General features: G+C 46.4%; 1 protein-coding gene across 1 annotated transcript; it reads left to right on the forward strand.

Moving 5' to 3' along the window:
- Positions 1-3,338: 3,338 nt before the first annotated feature.
- On the forward strand, positions 3,339-10,107 carry DCK (deoxycytidine kinase). The gene is made up of 7 exons (XM_064712357.1): positions 3,339-3,483; positions 4,170-4,288; positions 4,701-4,894; positions 5,519-5,666; positions 6,533-6,648; positions 7,112-7,211; positions 8,866-10,107. The coding sequence occupies exons 1-7, from the start codon at positions 3,414-3,416 to the stop codon at positions 8,890-8,892; spliced, it is 774 nt and encodes a 257-aa protein (XP_064568427.1). The 5' UTR covers positions 3,339-3,413; the 3' UTR covers positions 8,893-10,107.
- Positions 10,108-23,548: the final 13,441 nt, after the last annotated feature.

The following is a 23,548-nucleotide window of genomic DNA, read 5'->3' on the forward strand; positions in this document are numbered from 1 at the left end:
GAAATCCAGAGGCATCTGCTGCAGTTCAGCTCATCAGAATTGGAATGTATCAAAATGAGTCCTAGGTGGATAGTGTGCTTTTTTTAATTCAATATCTGGCAGTAGAAAGTCTTTGACCAAATAGTTTCTAGGCATGTAATAAAAGCTTGGAGATCATGATTTGCCTGACAGCTGTATGAACACATTGTTTAATTCCACAACACCTGAAAAGAACATCATTGAGGACGTGTTTGCAGTGGTGGGGATTTAGGTCCCCATGCTGTTTCTTTTTGCAGCTTTTCATTGTTGTTTTGCTTCTGAAAGCTGTGGGACCAGAAGTTGACGTGTGTTTACACTCTTGGAGTAAGGGCACATGGAAATGCCACTCAAAGGAACCTGGATCCAGTGAATGTGTTTATAAAATAGTGCATTTATGGGAGGAAAAGGAGGGGCCACCCCCTGCCCCTCCAAATTAACCCCAGAGAGGCCAACCCTGCTCTGCTCCAGGCCTCCACTTTGGACTTTGAGGGGTGAGGAGCGCTCGGGCACAAAGCTCCCAGCTTTGGTCACGGGGAGCAGAAAGTGCCAGCAGGGTTGAACCAGGCTGTGCTTCCAGTGCTGCCTCAGGCCCTCCAGTCTGGTGGGGTCCCCAATTCCTGTGCTTTGTGGTGCTCTGCTGCTCCCAGCACGTTGATCTTGTCGGGCCTTTGGGTGGTGGCTCCTCCCTGGACCTGGGCATTGCGAAGGGCCGAGCCCAGGGGTGGATGGATATGGGATGTGTGTCCAAGTCTTTCCAGTCCCAGTCAGGGATACAAGTTACTCCAGCAAAGAGGAACCAAGCCACCGCCTTCTGCTGCTGCAGGTGGCTGAGGGTACAAAAGAGGTTCTGAGGGGCAGGCAGCCCATCTGCAAGTATCCAGTTTCTTTTCCTGCTTACTATGCAATGTAGAGCTTTGAACTGCTTTTCTGTGGAGATGGAGAGGAGCAGTGCCCTTACTCAGTCCTTGGGAACTGAGCCCTCTCCCAGTGTCCCTGACCCTCAGTAACCAGGTAAGGACACCTATTTGCTGCTATGGACTCAACTTACCTTTCAGATTGTTCCTTTCTATTTCTCATCCCTCTTCCTTTCTCCTGGGTCACCAGACACAGTTCTGCTATAAATACATCCTTATGGACAGCTGTGTTTTTCCTTGCTGCCCTCTCCTCCTCCTCTCCTGCCTGCCAGAGTGCTGTTCCTGTACATAACTCCCCTTTAGGTTGGATTAGCTGAGGAGCTGCAGCACCAGCAGAGATTCCTTGATTTTTTTTTTCCCCACTCAAGTATTCCCTTCTGCACCAGATTTTGTTTCCTTCACTGCTGGTAGCAGTTGTCTCTTTTCCAGTCCTTCACTCCTGAAACCACTGGCAGTTTTATGGATGCCCATCCTTTTTTCCTGGATATCTTCTCTTTTAACACGAGACTAACTTTGGTGATTTTCAGTGTTAAACCTCCTTCTTCCCCCGCTTTCCTTACAGTTTCCTCTTGCCAGGTTCAGTTTGCAGCCTAGGAGAATACCCAGTTACCTTATTTTGTCGGGAGAACCGATTCCCCAGATTGTTCATAGAATATTGTATTTTTAGGGGAGATTAATTTTTTATAGCCACTGAACTATACTCATTATTTTTGTACGTTTGCAACTTGGGGACAATTTTTCCGAGCCGTGTCGCGGAGGGGACGTTTGTTGTCATGGCTGTTGGGAGTGATGTGCTTGTGTGGTGCAGGGGCACATGCCCTGGGAGAGAGAGAAGGATGCAATAAAAAGATTTCCATGAAAACCAACGAGGTTTGAGTAAAAATGAATGAGGCTTCAGTAAAAGGCCATTTTTGAAGGTAAAAAAAGAGAAATTAATTCTGAAAGCGACACTAACCTTTCCTCCTCCTTGAGAATCCTGAAACATGTGGGACAAAACTCAGTGTAACGTGTAAAATGGAAGGAGAGAACCCTTACTGTGAGCTAACTGTGCCAATACTGCTTCAGTTTGTAGTCACTGATGGAGATTTCAGTTCTGAACGAAAACAGCTTCTGATTCAAAAAGAATAAGTTGAATGTCTGAAAACCCGCACCGTGTTTATTTGAGAGTTGTAAATAATGTATACAGATGGTTGTATGTGATGGGGCAAAATATTTAAATCCTAGGGTTTTTTTTTTTTCAATAAGAAACTGAAGGCTGTTTATAAGAGAAAATAAATAGCTATGTTTGACCATGACTGTCTTTATTTCGTTCTCCTCAGTGGTCTCCTCCTTGGAAATTGATTTTTCCCCTCCCCTCTCTATTGGACATGTGTGACCAGGACACACCCAACGGTGCTGTTGGCTGGTTGGTGCCACAGGAGGTGCAGCAGACTCCACTTTTGGCCCTGCCCAGCAGCTCAGGGCCATAACTGCCTTGCTGCTGGCACCCATCCCTTTGACTCAGGGCTTTTTCCCCATTTTCCTCGGTTCTCTTTGGGTTCGGTGTCTGTTAGGGAGGTTTTAGGCTTTGATAGAATCCCACATTGGTTTGGTTTGGAAGGGACCTTACAGCCCATCCCATTCCAGCCTCTATCTCCCATGTGCAGGGATGTAGGGGGATAGCATATAAGTAAATAAAGGTAGTATCCCTAAAGAGTTGCAGCCGGGTTAATTATTAAAGATTAGGAGCAGGCCTGACTTTAACAGGCCACAGCTGTAGCCAATAATAAGAAGAGTGTTATAAAAGAGTGGGTTGGTTGGTTGAGGGGATCTGGAGTCGGTTGCTGTAAGAAGAAGGAAGAGTCAGCGCTTAGAGGAGCTGCCTACCAGAATCATCCAGGAGGTACCAAACTCAAGCAATGTGGAACCCTTGCAATGTAATGGCAATAGAACTCTTGCAATATAATGACAACAAGGGACGGCTCCCGCTATCCCAGGCTGCTCCAGGCCCTGTCCAGCCTGGCCTTGGGCATTTCCAGGGATCAAGGGGCAGCCACAGCTGCTCTGGGCACCCTGTGCCAGGGCCTGCCTTCCTGAAGTAAAGAATTCCAGCCTGAAGCAAAGATCTCCTTCCTGAAGTTGGCTATGTCTTCCCAATGATTTTCAGTAACAGCCCCCTAAGTTCACGTGCCGGCGATGTCCTTAGAACCAGCTCTCGTGCCAGTGCCAGGCCATTCCCGGAGGAGTTTTGAAGGCATTCGGTGACCGGCGGGTGCCTTTGTCCCCCGTTCCCTTCGTCCCCGCGCGCTGGCAGCGCGAGCTGCTCCTGGCGCCACCGATGCGCTCCGCTGCGGGCGCGAGCCGATGACGTCAGCGGCAGCCCCGGCCAAATTTAAAGGCGGCGCGCGCCAAATTTGAAGGCGGCGCGCGCGGGTCCGGGTCCGGCTCTCGCGCCCCCTCAGGCCGCGTCTCGCGCCCCCTCAGGCGCCCCCTGAGGCCGCCATGGCCACCCCGCCCAAGCGCGGCAGGCCCGACGGCCGCATCAAGAAGGTCGCCGTGGAGGGCAACATCGGTGAGTCGGCGCCTCCCGCCTGCGCGGGGAAGGGGATATGGGGAACGGGGAGTTGGCGAGGGCTGGAGGGAGAGGCGGCTTCCGCGGCGCTCGGTGCTTTCGGCCGTGTCCAGGAGAGGCTCAGCTCTGAGGCTCTTTGCCCCTGCCTGCCTTCTTCCTGTCTTCTTTTCTTTTCTTTTCTTTCCTCCCTTCCGCTTCTTCCTTACCTCTTCCCTTCCATCCCTCATTCCCCTCTTTGCCCTTTTCCCACTTTACCCCCTTTTTTTCGCCCCCTTTCCCCCTTTCCCTTGTCTGAGGGCTTCCACTACGGCAGAGCGGGGCAACAGGGAAATTAAAAAAGCTTTCTATTAGAGTTTTTTAACTGGTAAGGTTTTCCCCACGTCTTTCCCGTTTGTGGTGTAAAGCACCCAGAATCACGGAATTTCCCGAGCTGGGAGGGTTCCATAAGGATCTCTGAATCCCGCTCCTGGCCCTGCACCGCACACCTCAAAGTATCACCAGGTGTCTCTTGTCAAACCTGTTTAAATTCAGATAAAGAAAAACCCTGTTGCTCCATTAAGTGGTCTGCCTCATGGTGGGTGTGGGAGAGTGGTTTACGGAGGTGCAAGGCAGAGTTGAACACTACTTAAATAACAGTGCTGTGGGTGGTTTCTCACTGAAGTTGTTCCTGGATACTTCTCCTACAGCTGCAGGGAAATCCACCTTTGTGAACATTCTGAAACAAGCCAATGAGGAGTGGGAAGTGGTTCCCGAGCCTGTAGCTAGATGGTGCAATGTCCAGCAAAGCTCTGGAGACGACTGTGAGGTAAAAGAGGGGAAAAAGAAGTCAAACGAATCTCTTGATGTCAGCACACCAGCGTGTCCAACGGAGTGGGTGTTTTTCAGACTCTGTATGATAGCAACACTTTTGCTGATTGCTTTTACAAGGTCTGAGTTCCTCTTGGATGTAATATCTGAAAGTAGTAGCTGCTGCTCACTTGGTGTTAAGGTGGGATTTTTATTATTCTTTTTACTGTAAGTCCATTGGTAATCCAGCCACGACTTCCCGTGCAGGTGGCTTTTGAAGGACCAGAGATCTTGGTTAGACCTGGCAAAGAGCAGGGTGCATTTTGGTGAGCTCAGTGTGAAACTGACCGGGCACGGGTTGCTGCTGCCTTCTGCTCGGCTGCGTTTCCCAGGATCAGGCAGGCAGTGTGTTTGTTTTCCCCTGGGCCCAGGAGCTGAGCACGTCGCAGCGGAGTGGCGGGAACGTGCTGCGCATGATGTACGAGAAGCCGGAGCGCTGGGCCTTCACCTTCCAGACGTACGCGTGCCTCAGCAGGATCCGGGCGCAGCTCCGCGCCCTGGACCGCAAGCCTGGCAGCGCCCAGAACCCCGTGGTGTTCTTCGAGCGCTCCGTCTACAGCGACAGGTACGTGGGGCTACAGCCCTCCAGGGGAAATTCTCCCAAGTCAAATCCCTTCCCAAGGTTGGAAGGGAGCTCTGCAGTCCAAACCCCCAACCAAGGAAGGGTCTCCCTGAGCAGGTGGCAGAGGAGCGCATCCATGTGCTTGAAATGCTTCCAGACTCGGTGTCCTCCCTAAGCAGCTGTGCTGCTGCTTGGCTACCCTCGTTCCTCGTGTTGAGGTAGAACTCCTCGTGCTTTAGTTTATGGTGAACAGGAAAATATCTAAATAAATGCCCCATCCTGTGTTTCTGGATTCAGAAGGTGAAACCTGATAACTGTATCCCATCCCATAGTCCTCAGGTGCTCCCCCTGTTGTAATATATTGCAAAAATTAGTGTGTTTTAATTTATTGTAAATAAATCATCTGGTGTACAAGCCAGCTGTGTTCTGTGGGTTGTTCCTGCAAACGTGTGTGGTCTTCATGCACACAGCTCTAGGAGGACAATACCAGCTGTTTATTCCACTCCAGGGGATCCTCAGAGATGCTGCAGTGTCACCACTCAGCTTCTTCTCCAGTTACTGTATTTGAGGCAAACCGGGATTCCCGTGTCTGAGGAAATTTTGTTTCCATCTCTTCAATGTCCACAGGTACATCTTTGCTGCTAATTTGTATGAGTCTGACTGCATGAATGAGACTGAGTGGACAATTTACCAGGACTGGCACGACTGGATGAACAAACAGTTTGGCTCAAGGCTGGCGCTGGATGGGATCATTTATCTCCGAGCCACTCCTGAGGTGAGGGGTATGAATGTGACAGCACCAAAACCAACTCTGTGTTCTGGGCCTTGCCCCTCATGGGTAGAGCTCAGCTCAGGCTGTGCTTTGCCCCTGGAGGCTGCAGTGCTTGAGCTGTGACTAGCTCTGGAAGTACTTAAAAAAAGGTTCTTTCAAATGTAGACTGTGTGTATTAAAGTCGGCTGTGATGGTAATGATCTTCTCATTTTAAAACCAGAATACATGAGAACAGTAAACCAGAAAATACCACTGGAGTAAAGCAAGCGGCTCCAGGAAAGTACAAAATCCCTGTAGGAATAGCTGTTACATCGGGATTATAGCTGTACAGGGAATGGGTACAATAGTTTCCAGTTATGTGAGGATGCTCTCTGACGCCCCTACACCTGGGGAGCTGGAGCTAAGCCAGGTGAAAGCACACCCTGTGTGCGAGACCTTATGACCCTGCTTTGATCTTGGGCCATCCACTATTTGTTTAAAAGGAGAGAACAAAATACCTCCTTTGAGTGTGAAATTAGCTTCAACAAGAGAAAAACATGAGATTAAAAGAGCTCTAATGAACTTACAGATCACTTTGATATTTCCTTGTTTCCAGCTTCCATGCCTTCAGTTTTGTTATGGTTGGAAAAAACTGGAACGTAACACGTGGGAGTAACTTTGAGGGCTTTGGTTTTTATTTAAGAAAAGAATGTATATTTAAACAACAAAGTACAACACTTAAACAGTTTTGGCTTGTTAAGGCTTTAGGTGCACTCAGGATGGGAACAAATGATTTTAAACATTTGATTATTTTTAATTTGGATATTCCTGTGCTCTTTGCATGCAATACAGCAATTTATTTATTTTTATTTACTGTCTTTTGCCTTTAGAAATGCTTGAATAGGATTTACTTGCGTGGAAGAGATGAAGAACAAGAAATCCCCATTGAATATCTGGAGAAGCTTCACTACAAGCATGAAAGTTGGCTCCAGCACAGGACACTGCGGTAGGGTTTGCTGAGTGGTTCCTTGAGGATGGGTAAATCTTTGTAAGGGTGTTCTGTGGGACTTTTTCTACCAGTGAAACTTCTGCTTTTCTTATGATGTGAAAATCTGAACTGCAGGCACATTTCTATCAGTGTTTTCTCAGGAGTAGCGTCTTTCCAGCATGTTCATAATTGCAGCATGCTCCAAGTTCTCTTCACGCAGAGCTCTGAGCAGCAGAGGCTTCAGCTGAGCTGGCTGTAGCACACAGAGTGCTGTTATTCCATTCGGTGCTGCGGGAGCACAATGTCTGTGAATCACTGCTGTATCCCAGGAGCCATGCTGTAAATTCAGAATTCCTGGCTGCAATTTATCGTTGCAGTACTTCTTGGGGGATTCTTAATAATGGAAATGCTGACAGGGATTTGACTGCTCTCTGCTTTATCTCCAGCTGTTAATATTTGCTTTGTTCCTCTCCCAATACAGAACAGATTTTGACTATCTGCAGGAAATTCCGATTTTAACGCTCGATGTTAACGAAGACTTCAAAGGCAAAAAGGACGAATATGATGACATGATTGAAAAGGTAAAATTTCACAGGCAGCACAAACTGATGATTCACGTTGCTCTAGAAATACACTTTACATTCTGATCATCCTGCTAAAATATCTAAGTCACAGAGTTCCACTCAGGTAAGGAAGAGCTTAACAGCCTATGGCAATGCATATTTTAAAGCTAGGACAAACCTTTATCATTTAACTGCTCAGGTGTTCAGTACTTGAATCCCAGTGGGAGTCAAGCAAGGACAACTTGACTTTGATCGGGGTAGCGGCAATGGCTTACAGACCTCAGCAGTGGTTTGCACATGTTTTTCCATTCTTCAGAAATTATGTGTTCCTTCACAAGAAAAGCAGCTTTGTCCTTTGATCTCCATTGATCCACCCAGGAGTGGAAGTGTTCACCTGATTAAAACCAGTCTTCCTGGTTGAGCTTGTTAATCGATGGAATGACCAGAGATGGCAGCTGTGGAGGGAGCCTGCTTCCCATCTGCACAGGATAAGATAAGGCCCAGCTCGGGCAACTTAGTATGGATTTTGCAGGAGTTTTCTCTGGGGTAGCCATCCGGTTATCTGGCAACAGCCTATGCCCTGTGTTGGTCCTATTTTTTGGCATTTCCTAAATGGAGCCAGGGAAGAGGTACACTTGATGAGGCTGGGTATGTGGGACTTTGGTGTGTGCAGGGACACCCCTGCGTTCCTTCTTCTTCCCTCTGTTGTGATGCTCATCCTGAAACTGTGTCTGGTGTGTAAATCCTGACGGGGTTTTTCATGCAGGATTACTGGTGCTACTCTCTGAAGCAGAGCTTGGCTTTCTTGTGGTGCCTTTCAAGTTAGTCTTGGCACAGTTACGTGTTCCCTTCTCTACAGGAAGGGATTTGACCTCTTCTTTTTTTCCCCACCTCTTTGAGCCCTGACTTGGGAAGGGAAGGGTCACAGTCGGAAAGTGTGATCCAAGATCTGTTTCCATTTCACATCAAGAATTTGGACAGAATATTTACAGATGGGCTTTGTGTAGGAGAGCCTTTGCCAAAAGAACAGCATCATGTCCTCTAGAAAAGAATTCCTTTTGTGGAGTAGCCTGGCTTGAGTGGGCAGAGGAAAATGCTCCCATTTCAGGCTGTATCACAGCCTAATTCCTGAGATGTTCCTGAAACTTAAGGGCAGGAGTTGTGAGCTTGGCATTGATCTCCAGTATTGGATTTTCTCCGAGCAGCATGGTTTAGGTAGGTATTGCTTCATTATTTCTTTGCCAGACTCAGGTTCCAGGGGACATCCTGGATAGGTGCCCGTGGTTGTTCAGCACTGTCACATCCAGCTGGTGTGCAGGCAGTGGGTGTGACTCCATGGTTTCCAAATGACAGCTCTTTTGAGGTGGCCATTATCCTCCTCCTGTCTGGGTGACACCTGCTTGTAATGCAGTCCTTTGGGACAGAGGGCTCTAGTTCAGGACTGCAAGAGGGGTGAGCATCATCCCACCATCCCTGCATCTGCTGAATTACAGGTACCATGTCTAGAAATGGTCTTGGTGGACAGGTAATGGCATGGCTGAGCCAGAGCTGCTTTTTCCCTGTTTCTTTAGGTTGTAGCAAAACATAAAGCAGAGGAGAGGTAAATACACTTGCTACCTATTTCTGTTGATAAACACTTAGTGTGATTGACAATATTTGTTTCTCTTTGCAGGTCAAGGAATTTTTGAGCTCGTTGTAATCCTCTTTGAAGTGCAGACAGTCAAACCATTCCAAACTTCTGTGTGATTCCAAGTGCAGCTTCTTCCTTCTTTTATAGGAGGCCTCTGGAGAGGCAAGACTCAGTCCTGGTGATTTGGTTGTGAGGAACAAATAAACTTTGGGAATAGGGGAATTATTAAATAAATGGGTACGTCTGTTCAGTATTATGTGAAGTGACATGCACAGATTCTGAAGAGACAGGGATTCTAAGCATTGCCAAATGCTATGCCAGTTTTTGATCAGACCAATGAGTTGTAGAGTATTTTGTAGGTGTTTTTAATTTATTTTGTGCCAAACTACTGTTTAATTTTGAAGAAGGTAGCTGGTTTTTAGATCTCTTCATTGTTTTTTTAGCCACATGGATTTGTAATGGATGTTTTTTTGTTCCCAGGAAGTAAAAGGTAAAAACCATTTTTGCTGCTGAGGGCATTTTATGATAACCTAGAATTTTATGGTTTAAGGTACACAATAATGTTTCCTGATGCTTTTCATAGAAGAAGTTCTTTGTAGAATACACTGAATTAAAGCCAAATGTGACTGAAATTCCCTATATAGCAAATGAATTTTTATACCTACTTCTGTTATGCACTGCAAACTAGGATATTTGAGGCTTTTTGTTTTACCAATTTTTATTAGCTTTTCCAAAAAGAGTGCTGTGTGTGTTGCTGGTCAGTCCTTTTCTCCTGGAGAGGAATGTTTGCTTGCTAGGCACTGCACTGGGCAGAAGAGCATTTTGCAAATGGCCTCCATCTGTAAATGACGTGTTGCTGAACCATCCCATAATTGCATTAGGGATGTGAGAGGTGGCTTCCTGCCTTTGTTCCAGCTGCTCCATGTGTTCACTGAGACTTCTGGGTGCTTATCCCAGATCCTGCACTGTTGGAAGTAGGTTTTTCAGTCTCACCTGCAGACCTGTGTGGAGTAGCTGCTGCCTGAGCCTCTTGTTCCAGGTGCAGAAAACAAACTTCAGGTTGCCCATCTCAAGTGCTAGGTTTTGTGAGCTGCCTTGTTCTGCTTTGAACACTTCTGAGTGCACATTCAGCTTTTGAAGGCAAAATTTTATTGTAAAGCTTTTCATTGTCCACTGTGGTGCTTCTGCTACCTGCTTGCTGGAGATGAGATTTGTTCCTTTATGGCTGGAGTTGTGCTGGTATTCCCTAACCACTGGCTGAAAAATAAAAGTGATTGGAAAGACTTTTTTTTATTGCTTAATAGCGTTGCCTTCTTGTCTCATAAAAGAAGTAATACTGTGGATTGCTTGTTTGTAATACTGGTACAATAGGTGTATTTGTTGTAAAACGTTCTCTCAGATTTCTGCGAAACTGACTTCACTTTTTTTTTCACCTGTGGGAAATGAACTCACGGGACAGAGACACAGGGTTACATAAAGGTGCATCGTGTGTGACGGTGCTCAGTACAAGAGCGTTGTGTAATATTTATGTTGTATGGAAACTAGCAGTAGTCTGGCAGAAAATCTTGTGCAGGACTTGAAGGTTGCACAGTAAAAGGAAAGATTTTGAGATCTTTGCTCCAGAAAGGAAGTGAGGTGGAATGGATGAAGATTCAGTTCAGATTTACTTGACACACATAGTACAAGCTTTTAAAGCATTCTTGGCAAGAGTCTGAACAGTAACAACTTATTTTGACTAACAGTGCAATTATTTCTACAGTTTCAGCTGTCAAAATTATGGATTTAATTACAGGAATTGGAATGACAGTGCTTGTTGCGAGGAAGTAAACATGTCTGAGTTCTAATAAAGACTTCTTTTGAAACCCATCACAGAGAGCACACAGAAATTCTGTGGCAGATTATCTGCAGCCCGTTCCAGAAAGCTTTGCAAAATCTCCGCCTGCCAAGTTTGGGTTGGAAGGAGCAAAGTCATGACCAATTATAAGAATATTTTTAATTGCTGCGGAGAAAAAACAATACCAAAGCCCAAACACACGCCCCACTGGCCCCCCAGCTCCTGCGGGATCTGCAAGTGGCTGGCCTGAAGCGCACGAAGCTGCAGTTATTTGCATGAAGGACAGACAGCAGCAGAGATGGCCTGAGACTGGTCTGCCTGTGCCTCGGCTCAGACCTCAGCTCCAGCAGTGCCTCAGCCTTCAGAACCTGTCAGTATTTCCTTTGCTTGCATCTATTCCCAGGCTACCACAAACCAGGATTGTTGTGTTGGCTTTTGCCTCTTAGAGATGCGAAAAGTTTCTGAACTGGTGTCTGCTGTTTGGTGAGGATTGTTTTTCAGCCTTTAGGTATTGTGTCCCTTTCTCTTCCCTTGGATAAGAGATACTCTGATGGAATTGCCTAGGAATGTTTGCTTGTTTTAATCAAGATCAAGAAAAAAATTGGGATGCTGTTTTTTTTTCCAGTTCAAAAACAGATTGAAGTATTAGTTGATTAGTAGAGTTTTAATTGTGATGCAAGTACCTGTGTGAGTAATAGTCTGAATACTGCCTCATTTTATTCTCAGTCCTTGTGGCTGTTTTCTATATAGTGGACTTTAAGTTCTCTTCTAAGTTTACTTAAGTTCATATTCTCATCTCTAGGTGCTTCATAAAACAGCTACCAGTTTTGTAGGTAGAACCTAATTTTCTATAATTTGGTCCCAGTTACTTATTAGTACTGTTTTCTGTTTATTTAAGCAGACTTCATAATGAATTGTGTATAAATGTGGTAAGTATTGAATTGGTTTTGCTCTTTTTCTAATAATTAGATCCTCAGGAATCTTTGTGAAATAAAAATGACCCAGGAGAAACTGACTGTGACCTGTTGTGCCTAGCCCAGAGAAGTCTGTGTGTTTGCAGCAGTAATGAGGTGTATCTTAGGAAAACACAGTGTGCAAGTGCTCTTGCCAAGAGGTTTCAGCATCACCAAGCATATGGGCCACCAGGTGGTTTTTCCAGCTCCTGTTTAGACTTTCTGCATGACTGTGAGTAAATAAATCACTCTTAGCTTCACTCTTTTTGTCTTTAAAATATTGATATCTCCCCATGCCTTCAGGAGCCTGGGAGAAGGCATTTGTTAAAATGGATGTGCTGTTTTGTAGGTCTAAAGTGTGCTATTAAATAATGGAAGGCAGGCCTGGTTTTAGGTTTTGCTCTGTGATCTTCTGATGCCATTGGTCCAGATTCCTGGCCATTGGAAGTTATTTATTTGCTTTAAAAGATATTAAAAGCCATCGGTGCAATATTAGCTGTGTTAGTTCACCTAGGAAAATGAAAGCTGTAACTGTTAGTGAGGAAAGGAAACTTAGGAGAAGTTTGGTTTTGAATTACAAACTGATGGCAAAAGTGTGCTGCAGTCCCTGTAGGCTAGTGATAAAGGGGAGAAATGCATGCAGGAATCTGCCACTGGAGGTCATTGTGTCTCAGTCGCTTGGGCTGGCTGCAAGAGGAGCGTTGCATTTTAACAGCGAATGGCTGTGGAAAAGGTGAAGAAGGAAGAGGTCACTCCCTCACTCGGCCTGAGGATAAACAGTGCACGGAGTGAGATCAGTCTTGCTCTCTGGCAGGAGGGAGCGGAGTAGAGCAAACCCTGCTGGATTAAGTGAATGACTAGAAAAGGCTGAGCTAATGGCAGGGGTTTGGTCACCAGAAGGCCTTCGTGCAGCCACCAGCTGTTGATGTGCTGGAAGTGAACATTAGCACATGGATAACGCTAATCCCACTGGGTCTGAGCCATGGCAGCCTTCAGGGCTGAGCTCTCACCCGTACTCAGCCCCCAGCAGGGCTGATGCTGGCAGCCTGCTGCCAAGTAAAACACCTGGCAGCTCTGCTAACTGAGCCTATGCACAGTGCTTACTGTGCCAAAGCAACCTGAACTGGGGGTGCCTCTCCAGAATGCCAATTGAAATCCGGTGGTGACAAGGAGTGTGGACTCCACACTGGGAGTAAGCAGTGCAGGGATTTATTTTAACTTAGGTGGGTATAATGGAATGCTCAGAGCCCAAACTGGAGGCTCTTGTGTGCAGGTGACTTTTCTTCTTGGGTCTGAGTTTCAGTCCATAGGAATAGAGAATATGAGAGCAGCGTAGATAAGATTGAGGCTGAATGAGATTGCAGGCTATTGCTCACTTCTTGGATTTCTGCTGACTGCTCTTCACAATGTCCTGGGCAGGCTGGACATGCCATATATGATCTCCAGGAAGTCAAGGTTGTCCAGCTTTCACCATGGATGTTTGTTGGCTCGTACTGCCTGGCTTGGAAAAAAGCTGTTGGTTTCTGGGAGTTATTTACAAAATATTGCCACTGCAGCTCTTTTCAGAGGACATCCTGTGCTTTCTCCTGTCCTGTATTTTGAGCTTTTCTTTCCAATTTCCTTCTAAGTTGTTGTGACTTGTCTTTTAATAACTGCTAGAAACATGATCTCATACAAGTTGTAACAGACAAGTTAAAGCCAGTGTTGCAGCGTTTGACTCTGACAGCCTTCTTGAGTGTGTGGCTTCTGCCCTGCTTCTCTTGGCTGTCTTGGGTCTTCTAGTCCTCTTCTCTGAGTAATTCTGCTGAGTTAACCCATCTGCTTGCCGGGGCTTTTCCTACCTCCTCCTGGTTTCAGCACCAGCTATGGATGTGTGCTGACTGTGTCCTCTTTTCTCATTGTTCCCTTCAGCTTTGCCTGCACTGCTTTGCTGAAGCCATAGCTGTTCTCTGCTGAGCCTCCACTGCACCTTTGGTCTTGTCCTCGCTGCGACTCATGGCCTTTACCCCAAGCCCTCAGCCCAGCACGGTGGCCTCAGGTCATTGACTGCCTTGTTGGTCAGTCACCTGTGTCCTGCCTGTGCTGTGCCTCGTGAGGAGAGCGCCCGCAGTCACAAAGAGCAGGACGTGGCTTTTTAGGTCTCACTGCTGATCTGCAGTGGTGCTGCTTTCCCGAGCATTTCCTGCAATCGTCCAGTGTAGTTGTGTAGGTTTTCCAGGTGTGCTTGTCCTTGCCAAAGTTTCTTTGCTGTCTCTGCTGTGTGTTGTCTTGAGAGTGGGCTCATGTCAACTGGCTGAAGAGCTTTTTCCAGTGGGGGTTTTGGTGCAGCTCATGCTGCTTTAACCAGTCTGGTTCAGGAATATAGCTCTGTTCTGTGGAACTGAGCAGTCTGAGCTGTTAAAGAGTGAAGGGAAATTCCCTGAGGCTGGGAGCCATCAGGCACTCCATTGTCAGCGTTCCTCGTGCTGTTGTACATGCACTTACACTCAGGTTTTTATGGCTAATGAGTGCCCCTGCTATTCTTAGACCTTCAGCTGTGGAAAACAGATTCATCTCACAGTTCAGCTCTTTCCTGCTGAGGTTTACTCTTCCCCTTTGACATAACCACGGCTTGTGCACAGGACGAGCCTTTTCCTGGAAGGACAGTGTGACAGCAGTTGTTCCTCTGCTGGTGGCTTCCCAGCCTGTTCAGCATTTTAGGATAGGTGGCACTGAGCTTTGGGGATGCTATGGCACGGTACACTCTCAGAAGGAATTCTTAGTGTGTTTGCCAAGTGTCACGGCTGTCCTGCATGCTTTAACTCCTGTGATACATGCTTGCTGTTATTTAGGTATGTAAATAATGGCCTTTATTGAGATCTCTTAGTGACTTAGACTTAGCCTGTGCCTGCAGTGGGACTGATGGAATTTGTCCATGCCGGAGATGAATCACTAGCTTTTCCTGTCTGAAAATTTCCTTTTGGCCCAAGGTTGCTCACCCATGATACACTCGAAGTGATAATGCATCTGCATTTCATGTTTTATTGACGGTCTGTACTTGCCAGTTGCCCTCAGATGAGGACACCTCCAGCGTGTGGTTGCACTGTTGGCTTTAACGACTGCTGTTAGCATTGCTTCTGGGATCGCCGGTACAACCCAGCTGGGATCATGTTGGCAGGAGGTCAGAAAGCACTGCTGGAAATGTAGCAATTGTGTTTGCTTGTTGTGCAGCACGGGCTGAAGATCTCTGGAGCTTTCAAAGCCCTTCTGTGGAACCCTCCCTTTAGCGACTTTTGTTATGAATTTTCTGTCTCCGCATTTTCTGTGCTGCCTTTGAGGTGTTTTTGTTTTTCTCATCTCCTCTGCTTGTCTCTGGTGCTGGAATATAAGGCAGTTCTCCTTCCTGGTCTATCAGCCGCTGCCCACGGACTGAGCCTTTACATTTCATTTCCATACACTGGCACCTGTGTTGGATGGGGATACCTGCACTGTGCTGTCATTGCACCTTCCCATCTCTGAGCCTGGATATTTAGCCAAGTACTGGCCGTTCCCATTCTGATCCTTGTCTTGGGTAACTGTAGTTGCTTCAGGTCCTGGAAGACATTTGTGTAGGGGATTAGATCTGTCCTACAACATTTCCTGCTGGCTGGAATAGGATGTCCCTTGAATGATCTTTTCTTTCAGTAGGAAGCACTTTAAGTCTTGAAATTCAATGTAGACCCTAGAATTCTCAGCCTCTTCATGTAAGTACTGATTTCCGCTTCTGCTCCTTGGTTTCAGGATGTTTTGTTTGGGGACTTTTGTTTGTTTTTTTTGGCAGTACAACACCCAAAACCTTTCAGTGTCCTGTCTGATCTGGTTAAAAAATTACAGTATGTAGTTTGGCTTAAGGTTTTGTTATTACTGGGGGTTTACTTTTAAGGGGACTGTGGTCTGTTTGTAAAAATGAACTTTAATCTGAAATAATACCCAAACTGTCAGTAATTGCAAGTCCTTGGTTCCAGTGGTGACTGCCTGACAGTGTGAGGTCTTGGACATGTTGTTGTTGTAACCATGAGTCACAGCAGCACCTGTACTGCTGATAGCAAGGTGTGCCTTGAGAGCTGGGCTGTATTTTTAACCTTTTAGCTGCTGTGGAAGTGGCTGGGGAGGATGGCAGGAGCTAGAGAGAAATTGTCAGTTGCTGTTTATTAAAGAGCAGAGGTTGAGATAGATGTTAAGGGAAATAGACTTCTTAATGAGACAGATGTTGGACGGGGAGATGCTCATATGGTAGAGCTGATTCTCTTCTGATATGGCTCATACAGTTTTACTCATCTGGCAGGATATGAGAATGAGATGCCTTGGACTGGATCTTTGGCTCGTGTTCATTACTGAAGCTTCATTTTCAAAGTAGTTCCACAGAAATCAAACCAAGAAAACAGATCATAGAGATGTGGAACTTTGAGTCCCTACAGGAAGCAGTGCAGCTCTAATCTGGGGTGAGGCTGAGGTACTTGCAGGGTGGCTTTGAGGTAGACTCTTTCTAAATAGAATCCATGAAGATCTGTTGTGCACAATCCACTTGGGAAAGAAGGCTGGGGTGGCTTGGACACATGGGCTGGGGCTGGCAGGGTTGTCCTCCAGCAGGGTCACAAACTCTGGTTCTGCTCCTGCAGCAGTGTGTGCTGGGCCCATTGCTGTCATCCAACAGCAATGGGGATGAGGCACAGCAGCATTGCATCAGTGCCTCTGCTTTGCACAGTGACCACAGGAGATTCCCATCCACAGCGTGGGGGTTTTTGGTCCCTCGGTAGTCAAAATGAGGATTCTCAGCTTTTTTTAGAGTCCCAGGTTAAGTGTCAAATTTGAAACCTATGGGCTACTAGTTCTTAGTGTTGCACTAGACCATTTTTACAGGAGTGAGATGATTTTATGGAACTGATGTCAGCTTTCTGAGAGCTTTCTCTGTTAGCTTTTGCAAATCCTTTGACCCTTGAAGTTAGCTTAGATGGAGCTCTTGCTTTGAACTGCAGTGTGTCTCACTGGAATGCCCGAGTGAGGGGTGGGAGCAGGCAGTGACCTGAATACAGCAGAGTACGTCACATAACGTGCTGAGGGAATGAGGTGAGCAGGGACTGGACCAAGCAGGTTTATAGACTTTGGGAGTGAATTGATTGATGGAATTTTACTTCCAGGTTTGGAAGTACAATGCTGCAAGTTCTGCTCAGCAGTAAGAGGTTTTTGTTGTTTCTAAAGGAGGGAAGGATAAAAACAGACCTGTTTTTCTGTAGCTGACAATTATACTGAGAGGTGGGAAATGTCGCCTGAAGACATGCCTGAAGAGCTGTTGCAGTGTGTGGAGTTTCCCAGCCGTATCTGATGGAAGGGAAGAGGGACAGAGTGGAGGTTAGGAATGTTCCGTGCTGCTAACCCGTTACCTTGAGTGATTGCCAAAGCTTCAGCACTCAGAGAGCAGGTGGGTGCCGAGTTCCTGCCTTGCCAGTGACACAGCAAAACCTCTGTGCTTGCTCCTGCTTGCTGGACTTGTAAGGAAGCAACAGTGGCAGAACAAAGGCAAGGGTAAGTCCCTCAAGGAATTTTAATGTTGTTGCTTTTCTCTCTAGAAGGTCTGGATGTCCCAGCCACCTCCCAAGGGAGGTGTTTGGTGTTTTACTCTGCACAGATGATGGCTGATGGGGCTGAGGAGGCTTGCTGTGAGCCTACTGTGGTGATGAATTCAGTCATGCTCTGCCACATCAGCTCCCTGTCTAGAGCCAGGGCAGTGCTGCCACTCGAGGATCGTGTGTGTAGGAAAAGCTCCACTGGTGCTTGTGGGGCCAGGTCTTTACATCCCCACAGAGCCAGTGAATAAGAACTGCTTTGAAGGGGATCTACTGATGGTTTTTCTCTGCCAAGTAAACAGGTTAACGAGTAAATAAGGCCATTACAAACTTGGCAGCCTCTTTTGTTTTCTGTCTTCTGCTGGCCCGGCTGCTTTGGTTAAAAAGCTCTTTCTGTCAGTGCAGGTTTTGCCTGGAAAAGCTGGAATAATTTCTTGCAGCAAGAGTTAGTTTTCAACAGGAAAGGCTGCGCTCACCCTACAAGCCCTTTGCTGGCATCAGGCAAGGTGGAGGTGTGCTGAGCTCATGGCGCAGGCTTGCCCCCAGAGCAAGGTCTGGGCACAACTGTTTGAACTGGGGCTTAGCTAAGCACATGTTGTAAGAGAATGAAGGTTTGTTGTTTTCTTTTCCCCCTGGCACACAGTGTATTGTCAAAGAGGAACCCACCAAGTTAGCCTATGGGTTTTATATTTGTTTTCTTAATAGCATCTCCCAGTCAGGAAAACATGCTGAGAAAGGACTTGAGAGAGAGCCATCAGTTCCAAACCTGATGGTGTTTTTGAGGCTCTCATCTCTGTTTCATGCCCTAAATGAGGTGGGGTGAGAGGGAAAGTGATCTCTAATCCAGCTAAACACACCTGACTCCAAACTGGGGTTTGTTTGCTTGAGATTAAGATATGCAGATGAGCACCCTGTCAATGTTTAATGAAAGGAGTTAGGGTGGTAGTTTCCTCTGACACCCGTAAATTTGAAATACTTGCATTTTCCTTTGGATACAAGTTGTGTGGTTTTTCTCTTCCTTTTTCCCTTCTTGGTAACCGAATTCTGCGGGCTTGGAGCCCAAGTGCATTCAGTTTTTACAAGTCACTGTTGGGAGATGGAGACAGGAGATGTTTAACGTACCATTCAGCTGCTCAAAAAAGTGTGTGTCTAAAGTTCTTTTCTGTGAGAAAGTTGATTTTACCCTGCAGGCAGGTTCTGCTTTGGCAGGAAGGGGCAGCAAGGAGACTTTTACTACTTTGGAAGAAAAGAACTAGGAATGTAAAACCAGTATCCCAACTATCCAGTTGGGATAGTAAGATGAAAAATATACTGCAAATATAAATAACATGGAGAGAAACAGCCTCTGTGAAGCTGGCATTGCTGTAGTATTTAGAGATCCATTTCACCCCAGAGCTCTTTGCTTATCTGCTGTCGGTAAGAACTGGGCATGTTTAGATGTTACCTAAGAAAAGGAAGCGGTGTTATGACTTCCTTGTGAGGAAGGCATTTGGTTATAATTCATGTAGAGCAAGGAGTGTTTCTGGAGGCTGGTGAAAATCCCCACTCCAGTCCCACTGCTGATTTCTTCACTTGTCCTGACTGCTGTTACAAATTGCTTACCACAGCAGTGTGCTCCTTGCCCCTGGCAGCGTGTTGCACAACCTCATCTCCAGGGATTTGCAGCAATGTTCTGATTAAATTGGGCATCAGTGTTCATCTATTTGTTTTTTTAAAGCTGGATGTGTGATACATGACTTTTGAGTGGCTGGAAAAAGTTAGGAGGCAGTAGAGAGTCATTAAAAGGTTATTTAAGAACTTCAAAGTAGCTTTGCTGAACACTGGAATTCTTTTGATAGAACAGGCCACATCAAAACAGTCTCTAGTAGAGCTAGGGGCTGATCACAGATTGGCTTGAGTGAATGAGTTTCCCACACATTAGTGGCACAGAATTTATTATTTAGATGCAATTGTATTTGCTAAGAAATTAAAAATTTCCTTGTCTTTTTTGCTGCAAAGGGAGCCTGCATCCTTTGTAATCTTCTTCTGCAACTCCATCCTCCTGAATCATGGAGTCAAGGAATGGTGTGAATTGGAAGGGACCTTATAGATCGTCTTCTTTCAGCCCCTGCCCTGGGTTCCTTTCATTATCCCAGATTGTTCCAAGCCTTGTCCAGCCTGGCCTAGAACACTTCCAGGGATGGGGCAGCTGTAGCATATCTGGGCAGCCTGTGCCTCCCCAGTCCCAGAGAGAATATATTCCTTCCTGATACCTCTTCCAAACCTACCCACTGCCAGTATTTTCCTTATTTTCCATGACTTGGTGGCTTTGCTTGACATGTTCATTGAGTTTGGCTTCTGGGAGTGAAGGGGCTCTATCTAAATAATGATGGTGTGATGGTCCCAAGTGTGGAATCTGCCAAGAGATTCACTGAACCCTTCCTCACAACACATTTTTCTTCCTTATATTTATAGGTTAACTGGTGTAACTGGGATTTGGGTGACTCACCAGTAATTCCACCAGCTCTTTGGGTACTAGCTGGAAAGGAGCAAAAGGAGCTTCCTTTAATGAGATTCTCACCAAATTTACTGTGTCATTTGAGGTTTGCTGGGCAGATGGTGGTTTCGTATGACTTACTGTTGGGTTTATTTTCCATAATGATTTGGGAAAGCTAATTGTTTTTTCCTCCCAGTCCAGGAATGATTGCTCATTCTTTCCCATCACTGAGGCACTGATTAGAAATAGGCAAAGATTTCACAACTTTTTGAAGCCAACTGTCCAACTGTGCTCTTTCCCTGCTGAGAGCCCTCCAGCACTCTCCTTATCTGCCCTAGAAGGAAAATGCAGCCTGTGTTGACATGCTTCATTTAATTTCTCCCTCTGACTCAATGTAACCTGGTGCAGCCCAGGACCATTCTTGACTCTCACTAGAGGGCTGTGTGTGATGGGGCTTAATCCCATGTCCTGCTGTCATCAGGAGATGTCACCTCACTCTCCCGACACCTCACTCTGTAAACTGTCACTCTGTTTTCTCAGTGATGCTTGGATTTGAAAAGGAGCAGGGCTTCTAAACTCCTGACAGATTTTGCCACATCCTGCATAGGTTTTAGGAGCAGCTTCAAGGTTTAATAGTGTCTAGGGAAAAAAGTGCCCACAGTATCTAGCCAGAGTGTGCAGTCACAGTGATTCCAAACACAGATATTGCTTTGTAACACACACAGCACAGTTACTGCTCAGCAATCCCTGCAGCTCGTTATGGCTTTGGGTTTTGCTGTCTCATGGTTGTTGTTCCTGTAATCTCTTAGCACCCGGGATCTGGGTTTTGCCTTTCTTCTTTGGGAAGATTATCTGAGAGTTTTCTGTCTAACAGGCTGGCCTGCCCAGCCCAGGTGGCTGAGGGCCGGCGGGTGTCAGAGTGCCCATGTAAGGCCAGTTTTACTGTGTAGATTTGGAAGGGGGGTCCTTACACTACCCAGTGTAGTGTCAAAAGCCTGGCTCTGTACCCAGGTCATTGCCAACTCCTGGAAATCATTCCTGTACTGATACGCTGGTCCTTCTGAGAATTGTCTGTGGTGCTCAGCTTCAGGACTTCCCAGCCTTGCCCACAAGTTAACAGTTCTGGGGATGTGTTTGTGTGTTGTGGGGCAGTTTGCTTGTTCTCACTGCCTACTGCAGCCTTGTCTTTGACTTTTTCCTTTCTCTCCTGAGTGTGGTTTAGAAATGGACTCGCTAATCTGATGCTTTAATGATGGCCAAAATAGCCTTAGCCTCAGTGGTCAAACCACCTGATTTTATCTACCTCCTAGACAGTCCTTCCTCCCTTTTCCACTCATTCGTGGACAGAGGTGTTTGCTGGATAAGCAAGGCTGGACAGGAGCAGAAGGCTGAAAGCTTGTGACACAATAACCAACTAAGTGCCTTCTTCAAGTCCCACAGTTGCCTGCCTTGGCTACAGAGAGAAAAAAACCCTTGTTGCTCTGTGCTAACAAGCTGGTCTTGGTGTCCTGGTGGGAATGCACCTGCAGCAGAGCCTCAGGGCCTGCACAGCTAATTGAGATGTTGGAAGCTGGAGCCTGGTCCAGCCTGGCTCAGCCCCACTGCTGACTGTTTCACCCAGCAACTAACAGTCCTCTTCTTGTTGCAGCATGGCCCTGGCCTTTTCAGAGGCATCTGGGCACAGGACAAATAATCTCTTTTGTTTGTTCCAGGCACCCCTGCAGCTCCTGGTATGGCTGGCAGTATCTGAGACTCTCCCAGTCCTCCATCGTGAATTGCTGTGAAGCTGAGAAGGGACTTTCTCCTGAAGCACAAGGAAGGAGCAGAAATGCATCACAGGTAAGGGGGGGAGTCCATGGCTACAGCTGTAGTGCATCTTTCTGCCTGAGCCACACCCAGTGTGTGTTTCAGCAGGACACGTGACTTAATATTTTAGTTGGGCACTTGTAGCTTATGGTTATATGACGGGAAGAGAGGAAAAATATCAACTGGTTCTCTGGTGTCAAAGTAAACGGATATTGTCCAGTGTTTTTGGAATGGGACTGAGCAAGAGTGCCCTGGACTGGTGGGAAAATATCTTGTGGGAAGAACCTCTGAGGTCCTGCAAAGCTAAGGGAAAGTGGGATTAGACTCTCAGGTTGTTCCATGCCTGAGTAATGCCACAGAAGAAAGGGAAAACTGGTCCCTGCCAGCTGTGAGATGTGGTGTTAACAACAGGACACTGCTGCTATTACAAAGGGTTTAACTTGGAGACCTGTCAGCAATTAATTACAGATGACTTTTAAAACAGTCTTGTTTTAGATAAAGAACATTTTATTATTAAATCTGTACTTACCTTCACAAGCTCAGGAATTTTTAATGTTTGAATTGGTTGCAGAGGCAATTTAGCACCTAAATCCCTTTAGAGATGAGGTCATGCCAGTTCTTTCCACAACAAGTGTACAGTATTTATTTTTGCCTTTTATACAAGTGCCATTTTTTAAAATTGTCTTTTGGCTCAGCTACTTAAAGCCAACCTCTCTTATTGCTGCAGTGTTCTGACTGTGCCTTCTAATTATAAGGCACCCAGGAGGAATTCAGTCTAACACTGTCTTCCTTCAACATGTTGTTACATCATCCACAGAAAGATCAGAGAGATAACACCTTGTCCCAGGTAAATTAGAGCAAGTGGAACAGCAGAAGCAAGCTGGCATTACTCCTTCTCAGGAACACTGTGAGGATACCCTAGGGAGAGGTCTGGCTGACCTCAGAGCAGACTTGCCTTCTGGAGGGAGGAGGTGTCCCACTGCTCCAGGCTTTGGAGAAAACAGTCCCAGAAACGGTGAGGTAGAAACAATGATAGCTCCGAAAGTCACACTGCTGTCCTTTCTCACTCTGGTTTCTGGAGCTGCTGAGGAAGTGTGCTGGCTCTAAGACATCAGCAGTTTTGCTTGGAATGATCTGTATTAAGTAATGGCTTGAAGGGCTCAGGAGAATATACATGGGATGGGTATCTGTGGGAAGCAATCTCGGTGCTGTCTGAAAGCAGGAGACCTGTAACATTTCAGAAATTACCATCGGTTTTGGCTGTCCATGTTGGGGTTTATCCCCTTTGATACAAAAGCCCAATTTCTAATGGGAAATTATGTACGTGATGGAAACTGGGAGAGCTGAAGCACCTTGGAGTTTCTGAGAGTCTCCAAAGGGGCGCATACAAAATGAATTCACGGCTCTGGTAAGTGTTGGCTGGAGAAGGGGCCACTGGATGGAGCTCTCGTCCTGTGGTTGGCCACCACTGGTTACCTGAGAGGCTTGACCTGTACCGGTGAGGAGCTCCACTAGAAATCCACTCCTTGAACAAGGTAAGGGGCTGGGATTCCAGTCTGACAGCACGGTGGTGACATGTGATAATGCTGTGTTGCTTTATGAGAAACCCACACCTCCTGGTAAAGAAGGGAAAACTCAAGCAGTGTGATTAGCTGTGAGAATATGGGAGACCACATTCATCAAGGTGGACAAACAGGTATGGCCACCACCAATGTGGGAAAAACCCAAGTCTGGAAGGTGCCAGGTGAAGATTTGGTCTAAACTGGTGGCTCTAAGCTTTCAGAGCCAAATGCTTGTGGTTGCAAATAAGCTGCTCACCAAAATCAGCAGTTTTGCAGATGTAAGGGGATAATAAATCCAGAAAGAATGCTACATGTATGTGCAGCTCATGTAGTTACTGACATCAAAACTGAAGCATTTCAGAGAAACATGATCCTGTCCTCCCATGGAGATGGGTGGTCCAACTTCAATCCAGTTGTTGGCTGGAAGGAGCAGATTTGCAAGGTTCAAGTCTCAGGATTGCTGAGGCTGACTCTGTTGGGAGTGGGGATTGCAGGGAGTGAGGGGTCAGAGA

The sequence above is a fragment of the Zonotrichia leucophrys genome, chromosome 4, assembly GCF_028769735.1.
Source record: "Zonotrichia leucophrys gambelii isolate GWCS_2022_RI chromosome 4, RI_Zleu_2.0, whole genome shotgun sequence".
Classification (NCBI taxonomy): domain Eukaryota; kingdom Metazoa; phylum Chordata; class Aves; order Passeriformes; family Passerellidae; genus Zonotrichia; species Zonotrichia leucophrys.

Excerpts from the sequence above, each read along its gene's own strand:
- DCK (XM_064712357.1), top strand. The coding sequence starts at position 3,414 with ATGGCCACCCCGCCCAAGCGCGGCAGGCCCGACGGCCGCATCAAGAAG. Across the intron at positions 3,484-4,169 it reads CGCCGTGGAGGGCAACATCG|CTGCAGGGAAATCCACCTTT; the intron begins GTGAGTCGGCGC and ends CTTCTCCTACAG. Across the intron at positions 5,667-6,532 it reads ATCTCCGAGCCACTCCTGAG|AAATGCTTGAATAGGATTTA; the intron begins GTGAGGGGTATG and ends TTTTGCCTTTAG.